The 22,794-nt window shown below is 38.8% G+C and overlaps 1 protein-coding gene across 15 annotated transcripts in view; it reads right to left on the bottom strand.

The window, feature by feature from the left end:
- Positions 1-22,794, bottom strand: part of TENM1 (teneurin transmembrane protein 1) — a 1,415,133-nt gene that overhangs the window by 117,593 nt on the left and 1,274,746 nt on the right. For all 15 annotated transcript variants that reach the window (XM_075132522.1, XM_075132521.1, XM_048862940.2 and 12 more), the window contains 4 exons: positions 17,071-17,287; positions 9,270-9,389; positions 6,044-6,305; positions 2,034-2,301 (listed from right to left, as the gene is read on the bottom strand). In XM_075132522.1, the coding sequence (XP_074988623.1) occupies positions 2,034-2,301; positions 6,044-6,305; positions 9,270-9,389; positions 17,071-17,287 (867 nt within the window). The remainder of the gene's footprint in view (positions 1-2,033; positions 2,302-6,043; positions 6,306-9,269; positions 9,390-17,070; positions 17,288-22,794) is intronic.

The raw sequence follows: 22,794 nt of genomic DNA, 5'->3' as shown, positions 1-22,794 counted from the left end.
CTAAAACCCCCACCAAAAAACTCCAGGTCCTTCCATGCATATGAGTACCTTCAGAAAGTCTGTTTTTTTCTAAGAGACCACTTTTTCTGGATAGACTACTATAGTAAATCATTATGTAATTGTTGCCAATAATCCTGAAGAAAAATGAAAGTGTTTATAGGGTTTATAATATTAAACACAGATGGTTATATTCCTGAGCTTATAGGACTTCAATCTGCTGTAATTTAATGTAATTAAAATGAAGTCTGAGCAGAATGTATTATTAAATATTGGTAATACACCAACACAGGGAATTATTTTGACAAAATTCACATAATGAATGCAGAAGAGGGTCCCAGACTACTCCGATCTGTCAAATTAAATAAGGCTTTATCGGAATCTTACAAACCAAGTTAACAATGCACTTACATATAAAGATTCTTGCTTCTGTTTTGCAAGAAGCATAATTAAAATAAACTTTAAATGAAATCAGACTATGAACCGCAAATAAATAAATAAATAAATAGGCATTATTTTATAGTGCTTCATGGACCGGTTTTATTCTTGTTTCCCTTGATAAATGATTTGCTAGAATTCATTTTAGGATTTAGCAACTCAATGTACCTTTTTCTGACATCTCTAACATAGTTATTTGGTTTAAAGTCTAGAAATATGTTGGACAAGGGTGGACTTCATGATTACTGGATTTCAAATAATCTGGAAGGGAATTAGCATATTTAACTGTTCTGTACTATATTTATTAGTATTAACATATTTACTGCTATTTCATGTCATTTTCAGATATCCTACATTTTATAACAACAAAATTCCATAATATTGTTGCTGTCTATTATATTATATGTACATATGGAAAAATGAACAAATAGGTTATAACTCAGAAGAGAAATCTCAACTCATTTAATTCCATTCTTTGTTATACAAGTTGATATAGGAATCTATATGGTATAAGCAGTTAGGGAGAGATTCTGCCACTCCTACTCACACTGAATAAGACTTTACTCTATGGTAGATCTCTACATCAGCTGTACAGTGTGAATAATGTTCCCCTAAGATAGCATTTGTCCACTTTTGAACACACATTTGAAAGAGCGGATAGTCATAGTATTATCCTTTGCAGATGTCAATGAGACTACTTATGGAGCAAGATATTACTCACTGTAAGTGGCAGAATGTGGCCCCTAATTATTTTAATATTTTAGAGTCTGATCCTGCAAACACTTATCATTGTGAGTAGCTCCACAGACTTCAAAACCTACTGAAATCCCACTGAATTCAATTGGACTACTCACAATAGTAAGCACTACCGGAATAGTAAATACACTGATAGGAAGTGTTTGCAATAGCAGGTCATTAAACACAATACACCATCCTTGATTAAAAATAATAAAAAACATTCAAGATCAAATAGCAAAATTCATGTGAAAATACTTTGGATAAATTAAATGCATTTTACTTCAGTTATAGTATTTTCACATAGAAGCATTCTGTCATAAATCAGGGACCACTACTTGGATAACTTTAAAATCTAAAAAACTAAAATAAAAGGACCCCAAAAAGTATGGATGATTTCTATGTACACCTTTTGAAATAACAAGTCAAGAAGTTAACAGCTTCAGACATCAAATATAATAAAGCAAAGATACCTAAAAGTTAGCATTTAGTAAATTCTAACTGGAAATGATATTTTAAAAGTCACTGCCAAAAAAAATTGACGGAGGCAATGACACACTGAAGGTCACAGTGAGAATGTACATTACAAACACAGGGATAGCTATATAGGTACCCACTAGTATGTAACCATTATGAGATAGGAGAAAGAGACTTTTGAACTAGAGATGCCCCAAAAACCCCCCAGAAATGTGGCTTTAAAAAGAGAAACACGAGGAATTAGAAAAATGCTTCCTAGATAATCACATTCCAATTGGCTAAAGCTGCAATTAATTTAGATACACTATATATCAGCAGAAGTGTAAACAGTATTTTTCCTTCAAATGTATTACTACTACTAATTACACTGAAGTAACTCAACATACCTGTTGCCTCTGCCAGACCAGACACCTTCTGTCCATAAATGTCTGTCTTGTTCCAGGCAAACGCGTAGACCAGGTTTGCAGCAGCAGGAAACCATTTCTGAACTAGCCGCCCTTCAACAGCAACTGTAAGATGCACTTTCATCATTCCAGGAGGGATGGCTGCATGTGTCAAAATAATGCGGAGCAAGGTTTTATATCCAGGGGTTCGACCGCTGAGGTAACTGAGCTTCACAAAGCTAGAAGGAATTGGGATTTCCTCCTGGACCACCTAGAAGAACCCAACAGTTGTACACACTGTTATTAATGATATTCATGCCTAGGAAAAGGGCAAAGTTTTGTATTCCAAATCATGATGTTTTCTAAGAAACCTAGGCACCACTGAAAATTGACTTCCTTGACCCCTGCCCTGCCTCTGCCCGGCATATTTTGGTCAGGAATAGTGCAAGATCTTCAGCATCATCCAAAGCTGCACAGTGTCTGAAAGATCACACAGGTGGAAAACAGGTAATTTGTCTATACTTTGTTAAGGAGGCCCCATCTCTTTTCTAACTCTTCTTTGTCTCTAACGTTTGCACAAAATATTACTTTTGCCTTAAGTTTTTGGTCAAATTTGTGATAACAATTATTCTCTTGAGTACTAATCTCGTCTAAATCCACTAAACTCAGTTGTCCTAGAGTTGCAGGTTGACTTTGGAGAGGACATCTCATTTGGTTAATTAATTTTTGGACCTAACAATAATTAAATAAATACATATTTTAAACTCACCTTGGGCCATATTGTGTGTTTAAGGCACTACCCTGGGTTGGCTGCTCCATCTTAGAGGGACCTCAGGAAGGAGCCATGCCTTCCTGAGCATCACAATCCTTTCCAGAGCTACTTAGTGTGCAGGGGGACAGCAAAGACTACAGGCTGGTAGGAGGCGGAAGGTGTCGTGGCTTTGACCTTTTGAGATATGTGGGCGCTGGAGGCTACTAGGAGGGATTAGCCCTTGTGCTTCCTTGAATGGAGGCGATGCTGTTGTGGCAGTCCTTGGTGCAGGGCGTGCAAGGGAATGAGGAAAACTCCTTGCACACTCTCTGCTACACTCATGCAAGGCCCACTCACAATTTGATCCTGTTTTGTAAATTTAAATGCTGCAGGCTGTGATTTTAGCATGTCTCATATCATTACTAATGAGCCAGTCTGCCACAATGTTAAATCAACACAATCTGGAAAAATACAAATGGTGCTTTGTTTATTTTTCCTGGTTATTCCAGCTCAATTTTTGTTTCCTTAATAACAAATCGTTTCAGTTTCAAACACCTTCTATTACCGTATAGCTATAACAACACTGTCACAGAAATACTGCAGTACCACTGGAGGTCTGCCAGCACTTGTTGTTTCAACATATGAAATGTGCTGTTGGCAGGGAATTGCTGATCCCTTGATTATTCCCTGTCCTTCCTGCTGACATCCCAGCTGCCTCCTCTGTCATGCATCTGACATCAGTAGGTTCTAAACTTTCCTTCCTCTAAAACAGGGGACTAGTAATAGATATTCATATAAAGTACATTTTAGTATTTTGCTCTCTTCTATCCCAAACCAGGGGATTAGGAGCAGTTACTCAGTGAATATACTGTTGTGACCCTAACAGCATCCCAGTGCCACTTTTGTCAGAATCTCTGTCTAATAGGTATTGTGTAAGCTATCATTGGAAAACCAACAACACACTGATCATTAATATTCTTGTGTGGTATATGTATGGCAAACACCCAAAAGACTATAGAAATTGGAAGGAAATATGGGACTAAAATGTATTTAAACTAGACAAATCTGGAGAGTGGGTAAACAGGTTTTTCCAGACAAAGGAAAGGCTGATGCCTCCCTCCAGAAAATGCAATCACAGACAACTGGCGATCACAGTCAAGTGGCCATTCATTGGCATATCAGAGACTGCAGGGATAGATTAACTTGAATTGTAGAAAGCACCAGCGAGGAAAAAATCAGCATGGAACCTTCTCCATCAGACTCAATGGCATCTTTCCTCACAGCTGGGGCACTGGACTTTGAGAAGAATATATTTCAAAAGTTCTATGGACTATAGAAGAGAGGGGCAAAGAACCCCAAGTGATCCTGTACCTAAGATTACAAAGAATCCAAGAAGTTTGGATTTTGTGGAAGATGCTGACCAAGAGTGTGGTCAGTTATTTTGCTGGTAGAAGGAGTGTTAAGAATCTTACCTTGGACCAAGATTGTAGTTTTGCTAAGTTTTAGTCCCTATCAAGTGTTTTTCACTTTTATTTGCACGTAACTATTTCTGACTTTATCCTTTACATTTGACCTCTCTTTTTGTTAATAAACTTGTTTTACTTTTAATCTAAACCATCCCAGTACTGTGTCTGAATTGAAGGGATTGTCAACTCCAGTTAAAGCAATACACTGCTGTGTTTTTGTCTCTTTAAAGAGCAAGAGACCATATTACTTCCCTAAATGTTCCAGTAGAGGGCTGGACATTTCAAGGCAGATGGTTTTGGGGAAATTCAGGACTGGGGGTATGTTGGGGTCACTTGGCTGGTAGTAACTAAGTCTGGTGGAGACCTAAGTGTGGCTATGATGTAACAAACAGGCTGCTGGAGTCAGAGTTGCTGAACCAGGGCTGCTTATCATATAGATACCCAGAGCATGCTTGTATGCTGGCTGGGAGCGTCCAGACAGGAAGCTGCAGCAGTAGAGCATTTTAAGGCACTCAGGGTTAGAGGACAAGTGATGACACAACTTCTCGCTGATTTGGGCTGCACCCTGACATGTGATAACTGTATATAGCAATTCCGATACTTGGCTAGTAAAAGAAACACTGGAATCTCTTATGTGGAAGGGTGTGACATAGTTCTTTTACTACCTTGTATCAGCTCTTTTTAACCTGTGCCCATTAGTTTATCCCATTCTATTCAGTGGAGACAGGAATGTAACTATACAGCCACAGCACAGCCACTAGAAGGCTGAGATAGTATGATGTTTTATCGTTACTTACAGGCGAAAGTGACAGAATTCAACTAGAAGGGTTTTCTATCTAATAAAGAAATTAATGAGGCCCTTTTTAGGGAGCAATGCAATTTTTTAATACAGAAAAGGTTGGATGGAAAATATTTAGACCCACAGATAACCTCCAAAATATCTATAGCACTGAATAACCTTGCTTTGATGTCATTCCCAGAAGTACAGCCCTGGGAAGGGAACATCATCACAGCAGGAAGCAATCAGGGTATTCCAGTGTCCTTTTTTACAGCAGCACTTTCAGGACTTCCAGGAATGAGGGGAAGACAGTCAGGCATTTACTGATGTCCATCAAATACTAACCCTAACCTGTGCCTCTGAACTTCTGGGTCTGAACATGTAACCACTAAACTTATAAAAAGATCATTCACTTCAGTGGAATCTAGATTTTTCCAAACCTGTATGAAGCTTTCTAAATAGTAGGTTGAAATCCTGGCTCCACTGAAATCAACGGCAAAACTCCCATTGACTTCAACCTGACTGGAATATCACCGCATGTGTTAAATGTTAAGTATTACTACTTCCACTACTAAAACTGCAGCTGAAGCATTTCATATCTAACAGTTTTATACGTAAAATCTCTGATTTGCATGTGCAATCATGTTTATGCAGGCAGATTAGGAATCTAATTTACTATGTTATTTGTGCACCCAAATTTTATTTTTTGCATAAGCTATTGCTTGGACTAAAACCTTTGCATACCAATATGTGGATGTGAAAAATTGTGACTGTATATTTAATGGCCAGGTTCAGATCATTTTGAAAATGTAGTAGATGGTAATTAAAATCAACATAATTTACATTTTGTAATAAAAATGTTTTTATGCTAGAAATGTATACTTAATATTATCAAATAACAATGTAGGTTTCATTAACAATGGGTATAAATAGAGATCAGAAAAAAATTCTTACTGTCTTCAAATAGCATATTTTTCTACAATAACACATTCTGTTAATTTGAAAATCTCTCTTTTACCTGAAGCTCTGGAATGACTGTTCCCCTCTCTGGACAGGATCCTCCAAATGTTGTCAGAGGTGAAGGGAGTACAATTGGATTTGGGCTGATAAAGCTAGTGATGTCACAAGATGGTGGGTCCAACTCTGTTCTTTTCATGATAACTTTTTCTACTACAATAAACCTATTCCAAGGCAACCAAAGTGTCCTTTTCTCAGAAATGAAAGGAGATCTGTCAAAGACCAGGGTGACAGAGATACCTCCAATAGCCACAAGGTCAAAACTGAAGAGACAAAACAAAACACATTGTCTTATAGTTTCCTTTACAACATTAACACAGCTTGCAGCAAATGACGACCAAAAATTCCATATGGAACCCCACTCTAACTATTAATTTGCTATGTGAAACAACTCCAATATTATCTTTCTAATTCCAATTGTGAGGCCAGGTGGTGCTTTCGCTCTATATCCCTACTCCAAGAATTCATCACATGTAAGGTGAGATACTTCACTACAATTTGTTCACTCTTCCTCCAGTGTTTACCTACTAAAAACACTCACATTTAACAACTGTGTGGAATTACTCCTGGCCTGTATGTGAAGAAACTCCTGAACCACACAATGACTGCTACTCAGATTGTGTGTGTACCCAGCACGTGAAGTAGCTGACTTGGGGCCTCACAATCACCTCATTCTCCAACATACTCTTTTTTCCTGTTTTGCGAGTAGTAAGATGAAGAGGTGGAGTATGCTCAAGAAACATATGGGATTGCAGCCCTACTATTCAATGTGTGGACATTTTGGGAAAGCTTCCCATTAATTTTAGTGAGAACTGAATCAGCTCCTGGATGTGGTACAATGGCAGACCACTACAGGATATACTCAAGGAGCAACTGTGAATAACCCTGTGCAGATTTGCACCCGAAGATAGTGTGAGACAGAAAGCAAGGTACATAGTGTCTCAGTTTTCCAAGATTCTGACATCTACAGCCAGGTAATATAAGGTAATGTAAATAGATATTTCACTCACTGTATTATTGAATGCATATATTATGGAGGCCTTTGATGGTAACAAACAGTGATAAGAAGTCAGACTTAATTATGCATATCTCATCACATATCCCAAATGACACAGATTACTCTCAGAGTAAAATATAAGTAACATATTTTAATGCAACAACTCTGTCAGGAGTAGTGTAGATAAAAAATGATAATTAGTAACTTACAACACTGCAATTTTAAAATCAAGAAAATAAGGTAAATAAAATTACTCTCTTCACTATTGTAAATAAGCTATGCTACATACAAATCTTGGAAACTTACCTTTTAGAAGATAAGTTTTATAATGTGGTCAATGACCATAAAGTCTTCAAACAGTCAAACTCCTGCATTAGCCAAAAATTCTGGGGGAAATCATGGCTCCACACCTGCAAGTGGAGGTCCCTAAATGCAATGGAACTGGCCTTGTCCTTAGGGCAGGTTACAGGGAACATATCTCTTGTGTAATACTGAACTCAGCTCATTCTGCCAGGGGTTCTCTGTATGCCATGTGGAAGACATGAGGCGGACAGGAGGAGTTTGACCTGCACAAGTGGGGCACAGGGACAAGCGGATACTGTTGGAGCCATAATGTTGCAATAATGGCTGCAGAGTAGCTGTTTTGCCATTCTCTAGCCTTGGGGAAGATCCACATTTTATACTTGTGTTGCTCTGCTACCATCAGTCAGCTAAAGGAGTGATCTTTACGGCTTCAGAAGAAGCCATTTTCTGACCTCCTCACCGTAAGATAGGAGTGAAGGAGGGGAAACTAGGGGGATCCTGTGTAATTTCAACTATGCAAAACCCCAGGACAGAGATATCAAGGAGCTTGATAATATGCACAGCTTCAAAATACAGAAGTACTGCAATCTAACAGTAATACTGTCACATTCTGATCCCATGCGTTCCGGATCTAATCAAGAAAAGGGGGTGAACAGTTAGGTGGCAAAATTTGCGTATGATACAAAATTACTCAAGATAGTTAAGTCCAAAGCTGACTGCAGAGTTACAAAGAAATCTCACTACATTTGGAGGGTGGGTGACAAAATGGCAGATGAAATTCAACGCTGATGAATGCAAAATAATGCACACTGGAAAAATAATCTCAACTATACATACAAAACGATGGGGGCTAAATTAGCTGTTACCACTCAAGAAGGATACCTTGGAGTCACTAGGGAGAGTTAGCTGAAAACCTCTGCCCAGTGTGCAGCAACAGTCAAAAAAACTAATGTTAGGAACCACTAGGAAAGGGATAAATAATAAGATAGAAATATAATAATGCCAGTATATAAATCCATGGTCTGCCCACACTTTGATACCATGTGAAGTACTATTCGCCCCATCTCAGTAAAGATGCAGAGAAGGGCAACAAAAATGATTGGAGTATGGAATAGTTTCCATATGAGGACAGATTAAAAAGACTGGGACTGTTCATCTTAGAAAAGAGATGACTAAGGGGAGATATGATAGAGGTCTATAAAACTGTGAATAGTATGGAGAAAGTGAGAAGAGAAGTGTTGTTTATCTCTTCATACAACACAAGAACCAGGGGTCATCTGATTAAATTAACAGTCAACAGGTTTAAAACAAATATGAGGAAGTACTTTTTCACGCAATGAAGTCAACCTGGGGAACTCACTGCCATGGGATGCTGTGAAGGCCAAAAGTAGAACTGGGTTCAAACAAGAATTAGCTAAGTTCCTGGAGAACAGGTCTCTCAATGGCTATTAGACAAGATGGTCAGTGATGGAACCCCATGCTCCAGGTTCACCTAACCTCTCACTGCCAGAAGTTGGGATTGGATGAACGGAGACAGATCACTCAAATTGCCCTGTTCTGTTCATTCCCTCTGAAGCATGTTGCATTGGCCACTATCAGAGACAGGATATTGGGCCAGATGGATCACTGGTCCGACTTGTATGGCCATTCTTATTGTCCTATGTGTTTGAAGGTCTCCACAATATTTTTGTTATTATTTAGGGCTCATGGGTTTTCACTGTCTTCATGCTTCCTTTCCTTCAACTGGACACCCTACCACAGAAAACTCTAATCACATATGCTGCCTGAACGGAGGACCAGATACTGCCCTCAATCTACAAAGTAAAAAGTGATGTCAGTGGAAATTTTGTGCATGGATGCAAGGTGGCATGTGGTCCTTAGACTAACAATCTCAACTAATGAGAGGCCAGGGATGAAAATGTCCCACCTTCCATCCTGTCGGCTGATGGTGTATCCGTAATCACTGTGGTGTAGGAAACTGACATTCACTCCTACCAACGCTGTTCCATCGAATGCTACCACCTGGCCTCGAATTACACAGGCACGTCTGCAATAAGAAAAGTAGAATTTAACATGAAAAAAAAAACCAGGTGTGGAGGACATGAAAAAGTGTTCATACTTCATACACTGTGCAATACTTCAGTGCAGGTTAAAGACTGAACAGCTAAGAAGTGGTGACTATGGATTTATAATAGAAATGTGGATAGACCCACAGCATGACTATCCAGATATTTGAAATAGCACTGCTGTACAGAACAAACTTACATACTTCCCCATAATGCCAGGTTTCAGAGCGGTAGCCTTCTTAGTCTATATCAACAAAAAAACCGAGGAGTACTTGTGGCATATCTTCCTAATGTATTTTCCACTGCATGCATCCGATGAAGTGGGTTTTAGCCCACGAAAGCGTATGCCCAAATAAATATGTTAGTCTCTAAGGTGCCACAAGTCCTCCTTGTTTTTTTTATACTTTCCCATGAATTCCTAGTATATCATTAGAATATGTAACTTTTCAGCATCAACCTGACTAGCCACTGCATGGAGTTGCGCACAATTAGCTGATAGTATGCAGCTATTATTACTGGCCTGCAGCAAGTTTACTACTAGTGATGTTGGTAAAAAGAATGAATATAACGTGACTCTCAGATTCCAGTACAGAACAGGCAGTTCATGGAAAAAATACATTTATCTGTAAACTGGACTAATATGAAGACACAGCTGATATTGAACCACAGAAAGGCACTTTCACAGAATCATTTTTTGGGGTAGGAGTGAGGGTCAGAGGTCAGCATAATATACACTCTTTTAAACCCCACACATACTGTTTTAGATTCCTGATAGAGTAGAGTAGAGCTGGGCAAATAATGGATTTTTTGCTGGCCAAAAAAAATAAAATAAAGGGTTTTGGGTCAAACTGAAAGCAGAATTTTTTGATTATTTTAGCGAATCAAGATTTTCTGAGTTGGATTGTAACTAAATGTTGCATTTTGATCCGACATTTTTTGTTTTGATTTCAGGTATTTTGAGAAAAGCAAAGTAGTTAGGGTACTCTTTGAGGGTGCTATGGACCCTGGTTCAATTTCCTCTTCTGCCTCATGTGGAGAAGAGATTTGAATGTGAAGTCTCCCACACTGCAGGAGGTCACAGGGATGACAACACCCTGAGGGCATAAAGTTGTTACCTGAGAGACTGTGGCTTTATAAATTAACCCTTTCATGGTGTCGCACCACAGTAGCTAAAATGGATTCTACTTTGTCAGAGTGATTTGAAAGTTGTTGCAATATGCGCAGTTAGAGAGAGATGTTCTGCCATTAATTGATTTTTCTTTCAATATACATAACAGAATTTTACTTCACCCTTCTTTTGTTTTATATATTAATCTGGGCCTGATTGTGATCACACACTGGCAAAAGTCATGAGTAGCTCCATTAAAGTCAATTGTTACACTGGTATAAAAGATCACAATCAGGCCTTCTGTGTATTTAACCAGACTACGCCAGTCTCAATTATTTTGGTTTTGTTAGAACAGCAACCACTAGTTTCTATTGTTTTCTCATATTTTATGGCATCTATAGACTTGTCTTTTCCCTTTTCAATCCTTTTGTTTACTAAGCGTGTTAACTTGAGAGAGAAAGTCTCATAAGAGTCATCATTATTCTGTGCATTATTCTTGCATTCCTGTTTGTTTGTTCATTCTGTTTTTCAATCCGCACAGACTTGTCTTTTGACTCTACTCCTCTTATTTTATGGAGCACACAGATTTGCATGATAACAACTCATCAAAGTCTTCATTATTCCATACATTGTCTTCCTTTTCCTCTGCTCATTCATTTTGCTCCTCATTATCCATAAATAATGTTCATACTTATCTTTCAGCTCTTACTTTTTTTATTCCTCATATTTCATAACCCACAAACATTTACAATATGTGATAAAGACTCATAAAACTCATTATTCTACATTTATCTGTATTGAACTCTCTTTGTAATCTATTAGACTTGAAATGTTCTAAGCTTTTCTGTATACTGCTACATTTGTCCTCATTATTTACTGTCTTTCTAGCATCCATTTCTGACTAGAGCAGTCTTCAGCTGTCTCTTGGATTCTCAAGATCTACAATAAATCTTCAACCAACAGCAACTGTTCAAAATCAATTTTAATTTTTGTATTTAGCACACGTATTAAAGCATGTTCATTTACACTACTTTTGACTGACATTTGAGAGGTCTGGAGAAAAACTACTGAGCAGGCAGATTCTCTCCCCTTTCAAAATGCCTGGTTGTCCCAGAAAGCTTGCAGGGAATACTTTTCTTGGATCCCCAGTGGTCTTGCTACTTGCAGTGCACTTATCCTCTACTTTTTTAGAGCTTTCAGGAGCTCTTTCCTGAAGTGATATCACTTTCCATTCACCTGATTCACTCTCCTTCTGCTGGACTTAGATCTGGTTACTTCTGACTACTTCCCCCATTAGTAACACAGTAGTCTTACCCCCTGGCCCCCCGCCATTCTCCCTCAGTGTACTGCACCTTCTTCGTCTATTCTCACTGTCTAACTTTATTGTAGACACATCTCTGCTACTTTTTTTTATTCCTTATGTTAGATAACAACCAATTGTGTAAGGCCTTTCTTTCTAATACCACTGTTTATTTGCAATTATGACATCTTGAACTAAGTCTTTTAAACTAATGTGTCACAGTTACTTTAACTATAAGTTAAGTGCAGCAACTTCTTCGCTATTTGAGAGGAGCTGGAGAATCTGCCCATTGTTTTGCATCATGCACCGAGGGAGAAAAATGTTTCAGATAAGCTGCAGCCTTTATTTTTTTCAAATATATTTAAAATGTTTTTAGGCCTCTGGCAGACTGGTCAATCTCCAACTCCAGAGGGAGTAGTTGCTTTTTTTGAGAGGAGGCACAGATTCCGTGGGTTGCAGGTAGCCTTCGAGAAGTCGACTTTCTTTGTAAATGCTTCATGGATCAGTCCACTTTTAACTGATGATCTCATTTGGCCATCAGGCAGTTTATTTGACATCTCTAATTTAAAATTTCTAGGTCTTTCTGTATTTATGATTCCAGCTGCATTCTTTGACTATTTTTCAAAAACATTTCTATCATTCTATCACCATTTCGCCCAACTCCCCACTCCCTGATTTGTTATTTTGTCTTTTGTTTTCCGTGTTAAACTTCCAATATCCACTGAGCACCTCAGGCTGTGACATTAACCTCAGATGTGGAACTCTGTCAGGAAAACTTGAGTGAATTCACAATTGTCACTTTACCAAAACATGTAATTTATTGAATTATATTTCTGATTAAAATCCTCAATCCCAGAAATTAAGCTACAGGCCACTAAGTTACATTAATTTCCTCCTGCTGACAATGTCACTGTAAGCAGCCTTTGGAGGGTAATTAATTCAAGACCAAGCATTGGACCTTCTTTTGTATGCAATTTGCAATTTGTATGCAACTTGCCAGCAGTATGCATTTTTTAAACTTCTGTGGATAGAGGTTGATAAAATATTGTCATATGCTACACTCTTTAAATATCACAGGCCAAATCGATTTCTGGTATCAGCAGATGCAATTCCATTCACCAGGAATTAATTTGACCCACCTTTTTATATGTAGCAGCTACATGTTCAAATTTAAAGGCAGCCAATATGAAATTCAAAGCTTTGGTGTAACATACAGCAAGGTGCTCTGCAGGCTCCTACGCTGTACACAAACTTCAGATTCTGAATGGATTTCTGACTTAGAGGTTGTCTATATTGTGGGGTGATGTGCTGTATGGGGGTGGGGGGATCTAAAGCATGCCAATGCACTTTAACATATTTCTATTTGAAACAACTACTTTTAAGTGCACTACTGAACCTTTAGTGCACACCAGCAGGGTCTGCATGAAGTAATTAATGCACAACACATTAGTGTGCTTTAAAAATCACACCCCATAAAATACATAACCCCATCATGTGGACAAGCCCTTAACCCCAAATTGAGCGCACTGCAGTAGCCTAATCTTGAAATGATAAAGGCATGAAACAGCGGTAAGATTCACACCCCACCTCCCAGTTGGATGCAAATGGAAAAGAAAACATATCCTGACTCTTTCTGAAACAGGATAATATAATACTAACTGGGTATTTACGAAGACTCCAAAGTTGCCTACATGAATAACAAAGAGCAGGCAACCAACTTCAGTCTGAGGGGTAGATATAAACTTGACAATATTTTCTGGTTGCTTTCCCCAGCCTACCATCATAACTTCAGTTTTATCTGGACTGAGGCAGCTCTCGTTCACACCCCAGTCCCAACCAGAGGCTGGGTAAGGCATCAAACTGCACTATCTGAGTCAGAAGAGATGAAAACATTGAGCCGTTGTCATGTGCTAAATTGCCTCTAAGCTGCGTGGCCATGAGCCACACAGCAGCTTATTAAGCGCTGCACAGGCGCTCAGGCTGCCCCGGGGAAAGATGCCTCTCCTCTCTGGTGCCAGCCCAGACCCGGACCTACCGTGGCTGGGGGAGAGGCGCTCTTCCCCTAGCCCCACCCCCACCATATTGGTGCACATAACAAAATTCATGTGTGGGAAAAATTAGAGGGAACACTGGTCATGTGCATACTAAATATGCTGCAAACCATGATTCTGCACTAGCCTCTTAATGTCCTCATATACTTGTTGAATGGGGATGGTGGCAAGATAGAGCTCTACAGAATTCCACTATTGCCCAACGCTATCCTCTGAAATCTAGTAATTTCTTCACAACAGTAGGAACCTGTATCAGCCTCTGAGCTGAGCTAGCCATGACCAAGTTATTCACCACCCAAAACACATCTATTGGGTGAGATTTTACAGATGCTACAGTGGAAGCTCTTCAAAGCATAAGAATTTAAAAAAATCTTTACGCCAAATTGATAACCTTCATCTCAACAATTCTGCCATTAGCTTCCCCTTCTGCTTCAACTATTGCAGATCATCATAAACCATGGTGACTTTTGAGGATGAATCTGGGGTAGAAGATGCCAGGGGCCACTATCTTGATAGTAGAGGACAAAAGATTTATAAAAGCCAACCAAGCGATACAGTGGTCTGTCAGAGGAACAATTCTGTCCTTCAGAGACCTCTGCAACCTTTCTAATTCCATCAGCTTCCAAGGACAGACCAACTAAACAGGTCAAACATCTTTATTCTCCAAACTCCAAAGGCACTTTGGGTAGTAAGGCAAAAACTGAAATACTCAAAAAAGGCTTTTAAGACCAAGTCAAATCCTATCAATGATAGCCCCAAAAGATCTGTTCCTTTTATCTATAAAAATATATTGAAAGGTTTATGTAAAATCCTCCTAATCATAGTTGCAATGTCACAGGATGCTGTATAGGCTACTTGACTGCTTGCCTTCCAGGTGATATTAAATGGGTAGGTGTCTGGTTTATGTTGCTGAGGGAAGTTTTGAGCTCTGGTGATAAAAGAGTAACATGTAAGAGCTAGTTATTATTATTTATGATTTTTCTTTTAAACAGCAATATGCTGTATTAAATATACATGCAGCCAAAGATGTTGTATTTGGTGCATCTTATGCATTCAGATAAAATAATAAGCTAATTGCACTGTTCCTTTAGTGATTTACACTTTAAGGCTTGGTGCTGCCAGTTATTGGTTTTGTGAAGTTTCATGGATTTTGTTCTACATATTTATAACATGCTGTCACGTTATTAATAGTGATTAAATGTTTAGGTATTTTGACAAAGTTCCTCCTCTACCTTGGTGAGTCTTGCGCTTATTGGCGGATTTGCTCGCCTTGGAGCTTCACGGCAGCCCTCAGTTTGGCCATTTTCATGAACCCACAGTCCAGGACAACTCCTCCTGTGTCTGACCAGGAGTTGGGAGGATTGGGGGGGAACCCGGGCCCACCCTCTACTCCGGGGTCCAGCCCAGGGCCCTGTGGTATGCAGCTGTCTAGAGTGCCTCTTGGAACAGCTGGGCGACAGCTACAACTCCCTGCGTAACTTCCCCATGGCCTCCTCCCAACACCTTCTTTATCCTCACCACAGGATCTTCCTCCTGGTGTCTGATGATGCTTGTACTCCTCAGTCCTCGTTCTCACTCTCAGCTCCTAGTGCCTCTTGCTCCCAGCTCCTCACACGCACACCACAAACTGAAGTGAGCTCCTTTTTAAACCCAGGTGCCCTGATTAGCCTGTCTTAATTGATTCTAGTAGCTTCTTGATTGGCTGCAGGTGTTCTAATCAGCCTGTCTGTCTTAATTGTCTCCAGAAGGTTCCTGATCTGGAACCTTCCCTGTTACCTTACCCAGGGAAAAGGGACCTAGTTAACCTGGAGCTAATATATCTGCCTTCTATTACTCTCCTGTGGGCTTTTCCTGCCCACTTCCCAGATCCCAATAGGATTAAAAAAAAATTACTCTCCTGTAGCCATCCGGCCCGACTCTGTCACAATATGTTAGATCAATAAAGATTTACATTAGTAAAAAATTAATAAGTCAAAGAGAACACACTGAATTTGTTCCCTCTGTGGATGTGTTTGAAGTGAAGATAGGAATGAAATCTAGGCTACAACATAAGTGCCATTTATTGCATTTGTGAAAATAAAAAATACTAGTGTGTTTATTAATGCAACTTGGATTATCTAATGTGCAGGCCCAGGAGTAGCGGTTAGGTGACAGGGATGATTTGTGGATGCTTTTGTCAGTGTATAAATTACTGCTTTCCAGGATGAACTGCAGTATAAAAAAAAACTTATGTGCCTCTATATTTCAAATTTACTGATTTTTTTCAAGAGGAAAGTATAGGTAATTGTGTCTTTTGAGCAAGTGTCTGCCCTTCCTTATTCACACATTCCTTTCCTTTAAAGAACAGCATAACTCCACAAGTACACAGAAATGACTCTGATTTTGAGATCACACACCAAGTTATAGGTCAATTAAAGGGTAACCTGCAGAGCAAAATGGCAAACAGCACTTATGCACGTTCTACTACTACTATTTGCTGACTATGACTGCTAATCAGACTAAGGAGTATTCAGCACATAAATAAAGAAAAGACGTTCACTGTGTTATGTCACAGCTCCACTGGGGCATGAAGCTGACTCAAGAGAGCTAATATGACTCCAGCACTGCTCTCCAGTATTTCTCCAACATTCCAGCAAGAATTGAACCCTAAATTGTTTCTCAGGGAAACACACAGCAGAGCAGTTTACCTCCCAGGATACAGAGGAACAGCCGTGTTAGTCTGTATTCGCAAAAAGAAAAGGAGTACTTGTGGCACCTTAGAGACTAACCAATTTATTTGAGCATGAGCTTTCGTGAGCTACAGCTCACTTCATCAGTAGCTCACGAAACCATCACTGTAGCTCACGAAAGCTCATGCTCAAATAAATTGGTTAGTCTCTAAGGTGCCACAAGTACTCCTTTTCTCCCAGGATAGTTACACCCTTATAAAAAGGGTATTATAGTTTACTACAGCAAATAGTCTTATACACTAGATGGAGTAACTCTAGCGGTCTGGGCTAGTAATGTCAGAGGGCAAGTCTTAAACTGCTGGAATCTCAAACAAAGAATGTGTTATCATTTCCACTATTTTCAGATTACCATTAATGTGAAAAAGTCAATAAAGATTTCCAAGAAAACTTTCATACCAATGTTTTTTTCTATTAAAATAATTTATCAATACAGTTTTCACTGTCCCGACCACTTTAATTAAAAATGAAACTTACCTGCTGTCAAATAAGACATCTCTTGGGATTACATGAGTGCTCTCCTTGCCAATAAGAAACTTGATTCTATCATAAAAGAGCCTTGGAGGATGCTGAGAAAAAGGAGGCTGGCTGTGCTGAATGAGGTCAAGGGGATCAGGTGACCCTTGGCAGAGAGGGCTTGCGTAGCAATTGCTTTGCTGACAGCAATCAGGGTCCACACAGTCTGTCAAACCATCTGAAAATGTATAAAACAAAAATTCAGGAAATAGAATGATGTTTAGAAGAAACCAAAGGGTTTGCTACTAGAAAGCATGGGAGAACAATATCTAATCAACTGGAAGGAATGCTGATTTTAAGGCTGTATAGGCCCAGATTGAGCAATGCACTCAAGCACATGCTTAAGTGGGGATGGGCATTTCTCTCCAGTTATTAATACTGAATGGTATCTCACACAATCTTCATGAGGGAATAGAACCCATAAACTAAGCGATAAGAAAGAGTGTGACTTATCGCCATCACAATACAGATCGGAGAAGAAAAACACCAACCAATATCTGTCAGTCCAGTGGGTATATGATTCACAAATATATAGTTTAAATTTCTAGTAGCTCTATATTGTTATAATGAATAGTCTGTTAATACCTGTGAAGAATATGTGCTTGCTAAAGTGTATGAAATGACCTGTACAATCTGAAACGTTATCCAATTTTAATATCCCTCTTTATTACAGTAGTAAAAAGGCCTCTGGTAAAAGTTCTTCAGCTTTTGAACCCTATACATTTTATTAGTGTTAATGTTTTCAGATGCTTTATTATTCTCATATTTAATAGCTACACTAAAATGAATTCATGAGGATTTGATCGTGACTGTGGCTCCTTTTATGCTAGGCACTGCACCAATACAAAGCTAGATGCAGTCCCTGCCTTAAAACGCTTAAAATCTAAGTCTTCTCTACTTGGTGCTTGTTTGCAACTCCCATCATATTCAAGTGAAGCAAACTTGTGAACTAAATGCAAACTATTCCACCCTTTGGAACTTACAGATAGGTGAAGTAGGACAAATGGGGCTAAGTTTCTTAAAAAGAATCTCTATTTTTGTATACTGTTTTGCACCTATAATGATTTGTAAGCACAGGTTAGATCACTTAAATATCTAAGTGCCTGACTACTCCCACCAATCAGCTACCTGGACATCTAAATTACCTAAATTCACACACAATTATTGGAATACCAAAAAGGAAGGCTGAAAATCCAGCCCAATAAATATAAATGTAGTAAATTCTGCACAGAGAAGTCAAATATAATAAGGTACACTAAAAATCTTCAAATATCTTCTTGAATTCCTTCTTTTTATAGTTCATATTTGCTAACACTCTTCGATTGAGAGGTATGCTAATACATAGGAAATAAGATCAAGCTATCAAATCCTTGACCCACCCAAAGTGACATCTTTTCTTTCTATTTTTAATGAGGTCAGATTTTTGCCATAGACTTTAATGGGGCCCCTTAGATTATAAACTCCTTCTGTGTAGGTACCTCCTCTTTGTTTGATACAGCAATCAGAGAACTGTAAACACTCAGTAAATAATGATTCATTGAGGAAGGGAAGCACAGACCCTGTTTATAAAACCGAAGAGTCTACAATGAAATAGACATATCTGGAATCTGAAACTCCTTGCACTAATGTTGCCTGCCCTTGGGCAAGGTAATTATTTGTTTAGTTAAGCAAAAAATATTAAAAAATCTCTTCTAGAGCAGCTGGAAAAACAAACTGATTAGTCTTGTTGTTGGGTCAATAACAAAGGGCAACTGTAAATAGTTAGCAACAAGACCTCAAGGTGCTGAGATGGTCAGAGCTCAGCTCAGTGGGTGGGTACTCAAAAGCAGCTTTAAGATATTTTTGCATTCTTGGAGTCAGTTTGCATCCTCGAGGAATGGAGGAGTCAAAGGTGGACCTATACCACTTGAAGATCCTCTCGGCAGGGCGAATTCTTTGGTTGGGTAAAGCAGCTTTATGATGGTGGAATGCCCTAAAAGTAAACTAAACCAGGGTAGGGGGTCTTGACAAAAACGTCAAGTTACTTTCTAAAAGAAGCCATTTCCTTGGGAGCTAAGAACTTGGCTTCTTGAGGAAACTGATGGGAACAGCTATTGCAGGATAAGCTTTGGAAGTGAATTAAGCTAAATCGGAAAACCCCCCACTCTTATTCAAGAGTGTCCACATAGGGAGCTATTCCAAAATAGCTTATTTTGCAATAATTATTCCAGTTAATTTCCCCTGTGGGCAAGCCTTGAGACACCAAATTTGAACAGACATGATTCTTCTATTTGTGTAAGAAAAAACAGAGAAATTTCCCAAAAAGATTTAAATTGAAAATTTGTTTAAAAATAATTATTCTCTGTATTATTTTAAAAACAAATTACCACAAAGAAACTGCTGTTTAAATAATCTGCAAATCCTTTTTCTTGCAAAATTCCCATTGGCTCCTACAGGAGTTTTGCCTGAGTAAATAAGGAAGAATCAGACTCCCAAAACAAGTTGCCCTCCCTACTCTTATTTTGGTCAGCATTTCATGTGCATTGCAACAGTGGCTTGAATTCCCACTGCACACAAGAAGAAATCAAGCTTAAAGCGAAATGGTTTCTCGGTTCTCAAAGCAGACTCAGTTTTCACCTTTCCTCTACAGTTCACCTCTCTGCAGAATGAGAATTACTATATCTTTAGCAGGATCCATTTTGTATGGACTTCCCACTCTCAAACTATATTAGTGCAATTTCTCATGTTTGTTTTGTCTGTACCTGGTTTCATTTGCTCATCTTCTTTATTACCTCTCAAGTATTTTTGTGAGCATTGTGAAAGGCAGAATGCCTGTGTGGAGCTCCCATTTTAACAGTGGGGAAACTCCAAAACCATATTTGAAAGAGCACTGTCAATATTATTGTGACTGTAAGCACAAACAAGATACTTAGCTGTTACTATACAGGGAGGAAATATGACCTTCCCTGAAAAGCTGAAAATAAAAAGACAAACAAGGAACAACTACGCAGGCAAAGAAAGCACTGGTAAACTGGGAACTGCAACTGTCACTCTGTGTTTTGCAGCTGATAGATTAACACTAATGTCTTCTCTTTCTCTCTCTCTCTCACTTTTCCCATCTGACCATTTTTACCATTTGGCTAGATAGGTGACATTTTATTCAGCTTTTAAGAATTTTCTTTTCAGTCACAGGTGCAGCAAAGCAGAGTAAATGGACAATGTTTTGAGAAAAATACTCTGAAGGACAAGGGCCGATAATGGAAGGAAGCTTTAGAAACAACATGTGATTGGAGCCCATCAAACCCACAGAGCTGACTCAGGTCCAGCTGACTCAGGCTATTTCTGTATGTTTGTGGGAATTATAGACACAGCCTGCCATAACCTCCTACATGGGTTTTGGGACTTGTGGATTCTTACTGTGTTTGACTCCCACTTCCTTCCACACTCCCCATTATGTCCCCTCAGGACTGTGCTGAGCTCTCTTCAGCTGGGCCCACTAACACATTGGAAAGGGAAGCATGGGCAGTCTCTCAAGATTTGGCCCTATATTTCCAGGTTCTCTTAAAATTTACATCTCTCTCCTTTCAATAAACTTTCCTAAAATTGTTTCTTCATCAGATTGCATTTTACTTTTCTAATTGAACATCTGTAAAAAATCCTGAACAGGCTGGCTGAAAGACTATTTTGATGACTGGAAGCTGATATATAGATTGGACAACATGACTTTTAAATGGTCTTAATGGTCACTCAACTTTTATAGAGGAGAACGAGAGATGCAGTATCTCAAGTTACATGACAGGAAGCTTTTGTAACACAATTCCCATTGATAAATACAGTAAGGATATCAGTTTCAATATGCCAACCCCCAAATTCCAATAACAATATGATTTCAAATATAAGAAGAAAACCCCAGAAATCTGATTTATAAACTCCAGACTCTGAAAATACCTCAAAATTATTTTCAATTCTCAACAATCAGTCTTCATTTTGGTAAGCAGGCAGTGTAAAAAATGACAGAACAGACCCTGTGTGTGTTAAGGTTTCTATTAATTTTGATGAGACAAAACACAGGAAAATCAACAGCTACATACAGCATAAACTGTTATTCATACAGTGGGTGATCCAGTATATGGAAGACTCAACTGTCAATTATCACACTGGATAAAACAGCATACGGCTAGACTAAAATGTAGCACTGAAGTGTAAACTACTTGCATTTGATATTAGCAGTTCTACTGTTGTCTTATATAAGAAGCAGTGGGGTACAATTGGCAATATAGTACAATCAGTTCACTACAATAGGAGTGATTAAAGTTTGTGTAATCTAAACCTGAAAGGAACAATCACAGGTTGGCTAACATCATGCTTATACAACTTTCAAATGACATTAGTTTCATGTGGGAAAGGTAACAACTGATTATCTGCTTTACTTAAAATGTAAAAAGTTCCCAAAGTACTCCTCACATTACTCCTAAAATAGAGTTCACAAAGAGCAACTTGATTGCTTGTTATAGCAATTCAAGATGTTAATAAATAGCTGACCTGGGTTTCAGCATACTGGTCTGCCAAGCATAGGGAGGGTGTTGTCAGACAAGGAATATCTGTAGCACCCCCAACTTTAAAGAAAAGGTGCAGCATGCAAACGCAAGAGGCCATATTATGCTCTCAGCCAGACTGCTCCACTGTAACTAAGAGAATTTGGGATAAATTTTTTGCATTGCCTTGATGGGGAAGTGAACCTTTCAAGCACATTTCTAAAGGCAACAGAATAACTATTTATTATTCGTTTACAACTTTGCACCAAAATCTCACACAAAGTTCACAGTACTTGTTTAACATTATTGAAATAGGGTTACCATTTTCTTTATGAGGCATCCCCAGGATTCACTAGCCCAGATACAAATTAACTCCCTTTCAGGGCATCTGTGTCTTGCTGTAGATGTGCTTCTACAGTGGTCATTAAAGGCTCAATAAGTGATTGGGGGGAACATGCAAACTATGAGACACTTAGGGTCTGTCTACACATCAATTAAAAACTCACAGCTGGCCTGTGCCAGCTGACTTGGGCTCTCGGGGCTCAGGGTAAGGGGCTGTTTAACTGAGTGTCATAAATATAAAGGGAAGGGTAAACCCCTTTAAAATCCCTCCTGGCCAGGGAAAAGCTCCTCTCACCTGTAAAGGGTTAAGAAGCTAAAGGTAACCTCACTGGCACCTGACCAAAATGACCAATGAGGAGACAAGATACTTTCAAAAGCTAGGAGGAGGGAGAGACACAAAGGGTGTGTGTGTGTGTGTATATATATATATATATATATATATATATATATATATATATATTCTGTCTTGGCCGGGGATAGACCAGGAATAGAGTCTTAGAACTTTTAGTAAGTAATCTAACTAGGTACGTGATAGATTATGATTTCTTTAAATGGCTGAGAAAAGAACTGTGCTGAATAGAATAACTATTTCTGTCTGTATATCTTTTTTGTAACTTAAGGTTTTGCCTAGAGGGGTTCTCTATGTTTTGAATCTAATTACCCTGTAAGGTATCTACCATCCTGATTTTACAGGGGGGATTTCTTTATTTCTATTTACTTCTATTTTTATTAAAAGTCTTCTTGTAAGAAAACTGAATGCTTTTTCATTGTTCTCAGATCCAAGGGTTTGGGTCTGTGGTCACCTATGCAAATTGGTGAGGCTTTTTTC

The sequence above is a fragment of the Caretta caretta genome, chromosome 9 (genome assembly GCF_965140235.1).
Source record: "Caretta caretta isolate rCarCar2 chromosome 9, rCarCar1.hap1, whole genome shotgun sequence".
NCBI lineage: Eukaryota > Metazoa > Chordata > Testudines > Cheloniidae > Caretta > Caretta caretta.
The sequence above is the reverse complement of the archived record's forward strand: the minus strand, read 5'-3'. Positions and strand labels throughout refer to the sequence as shown.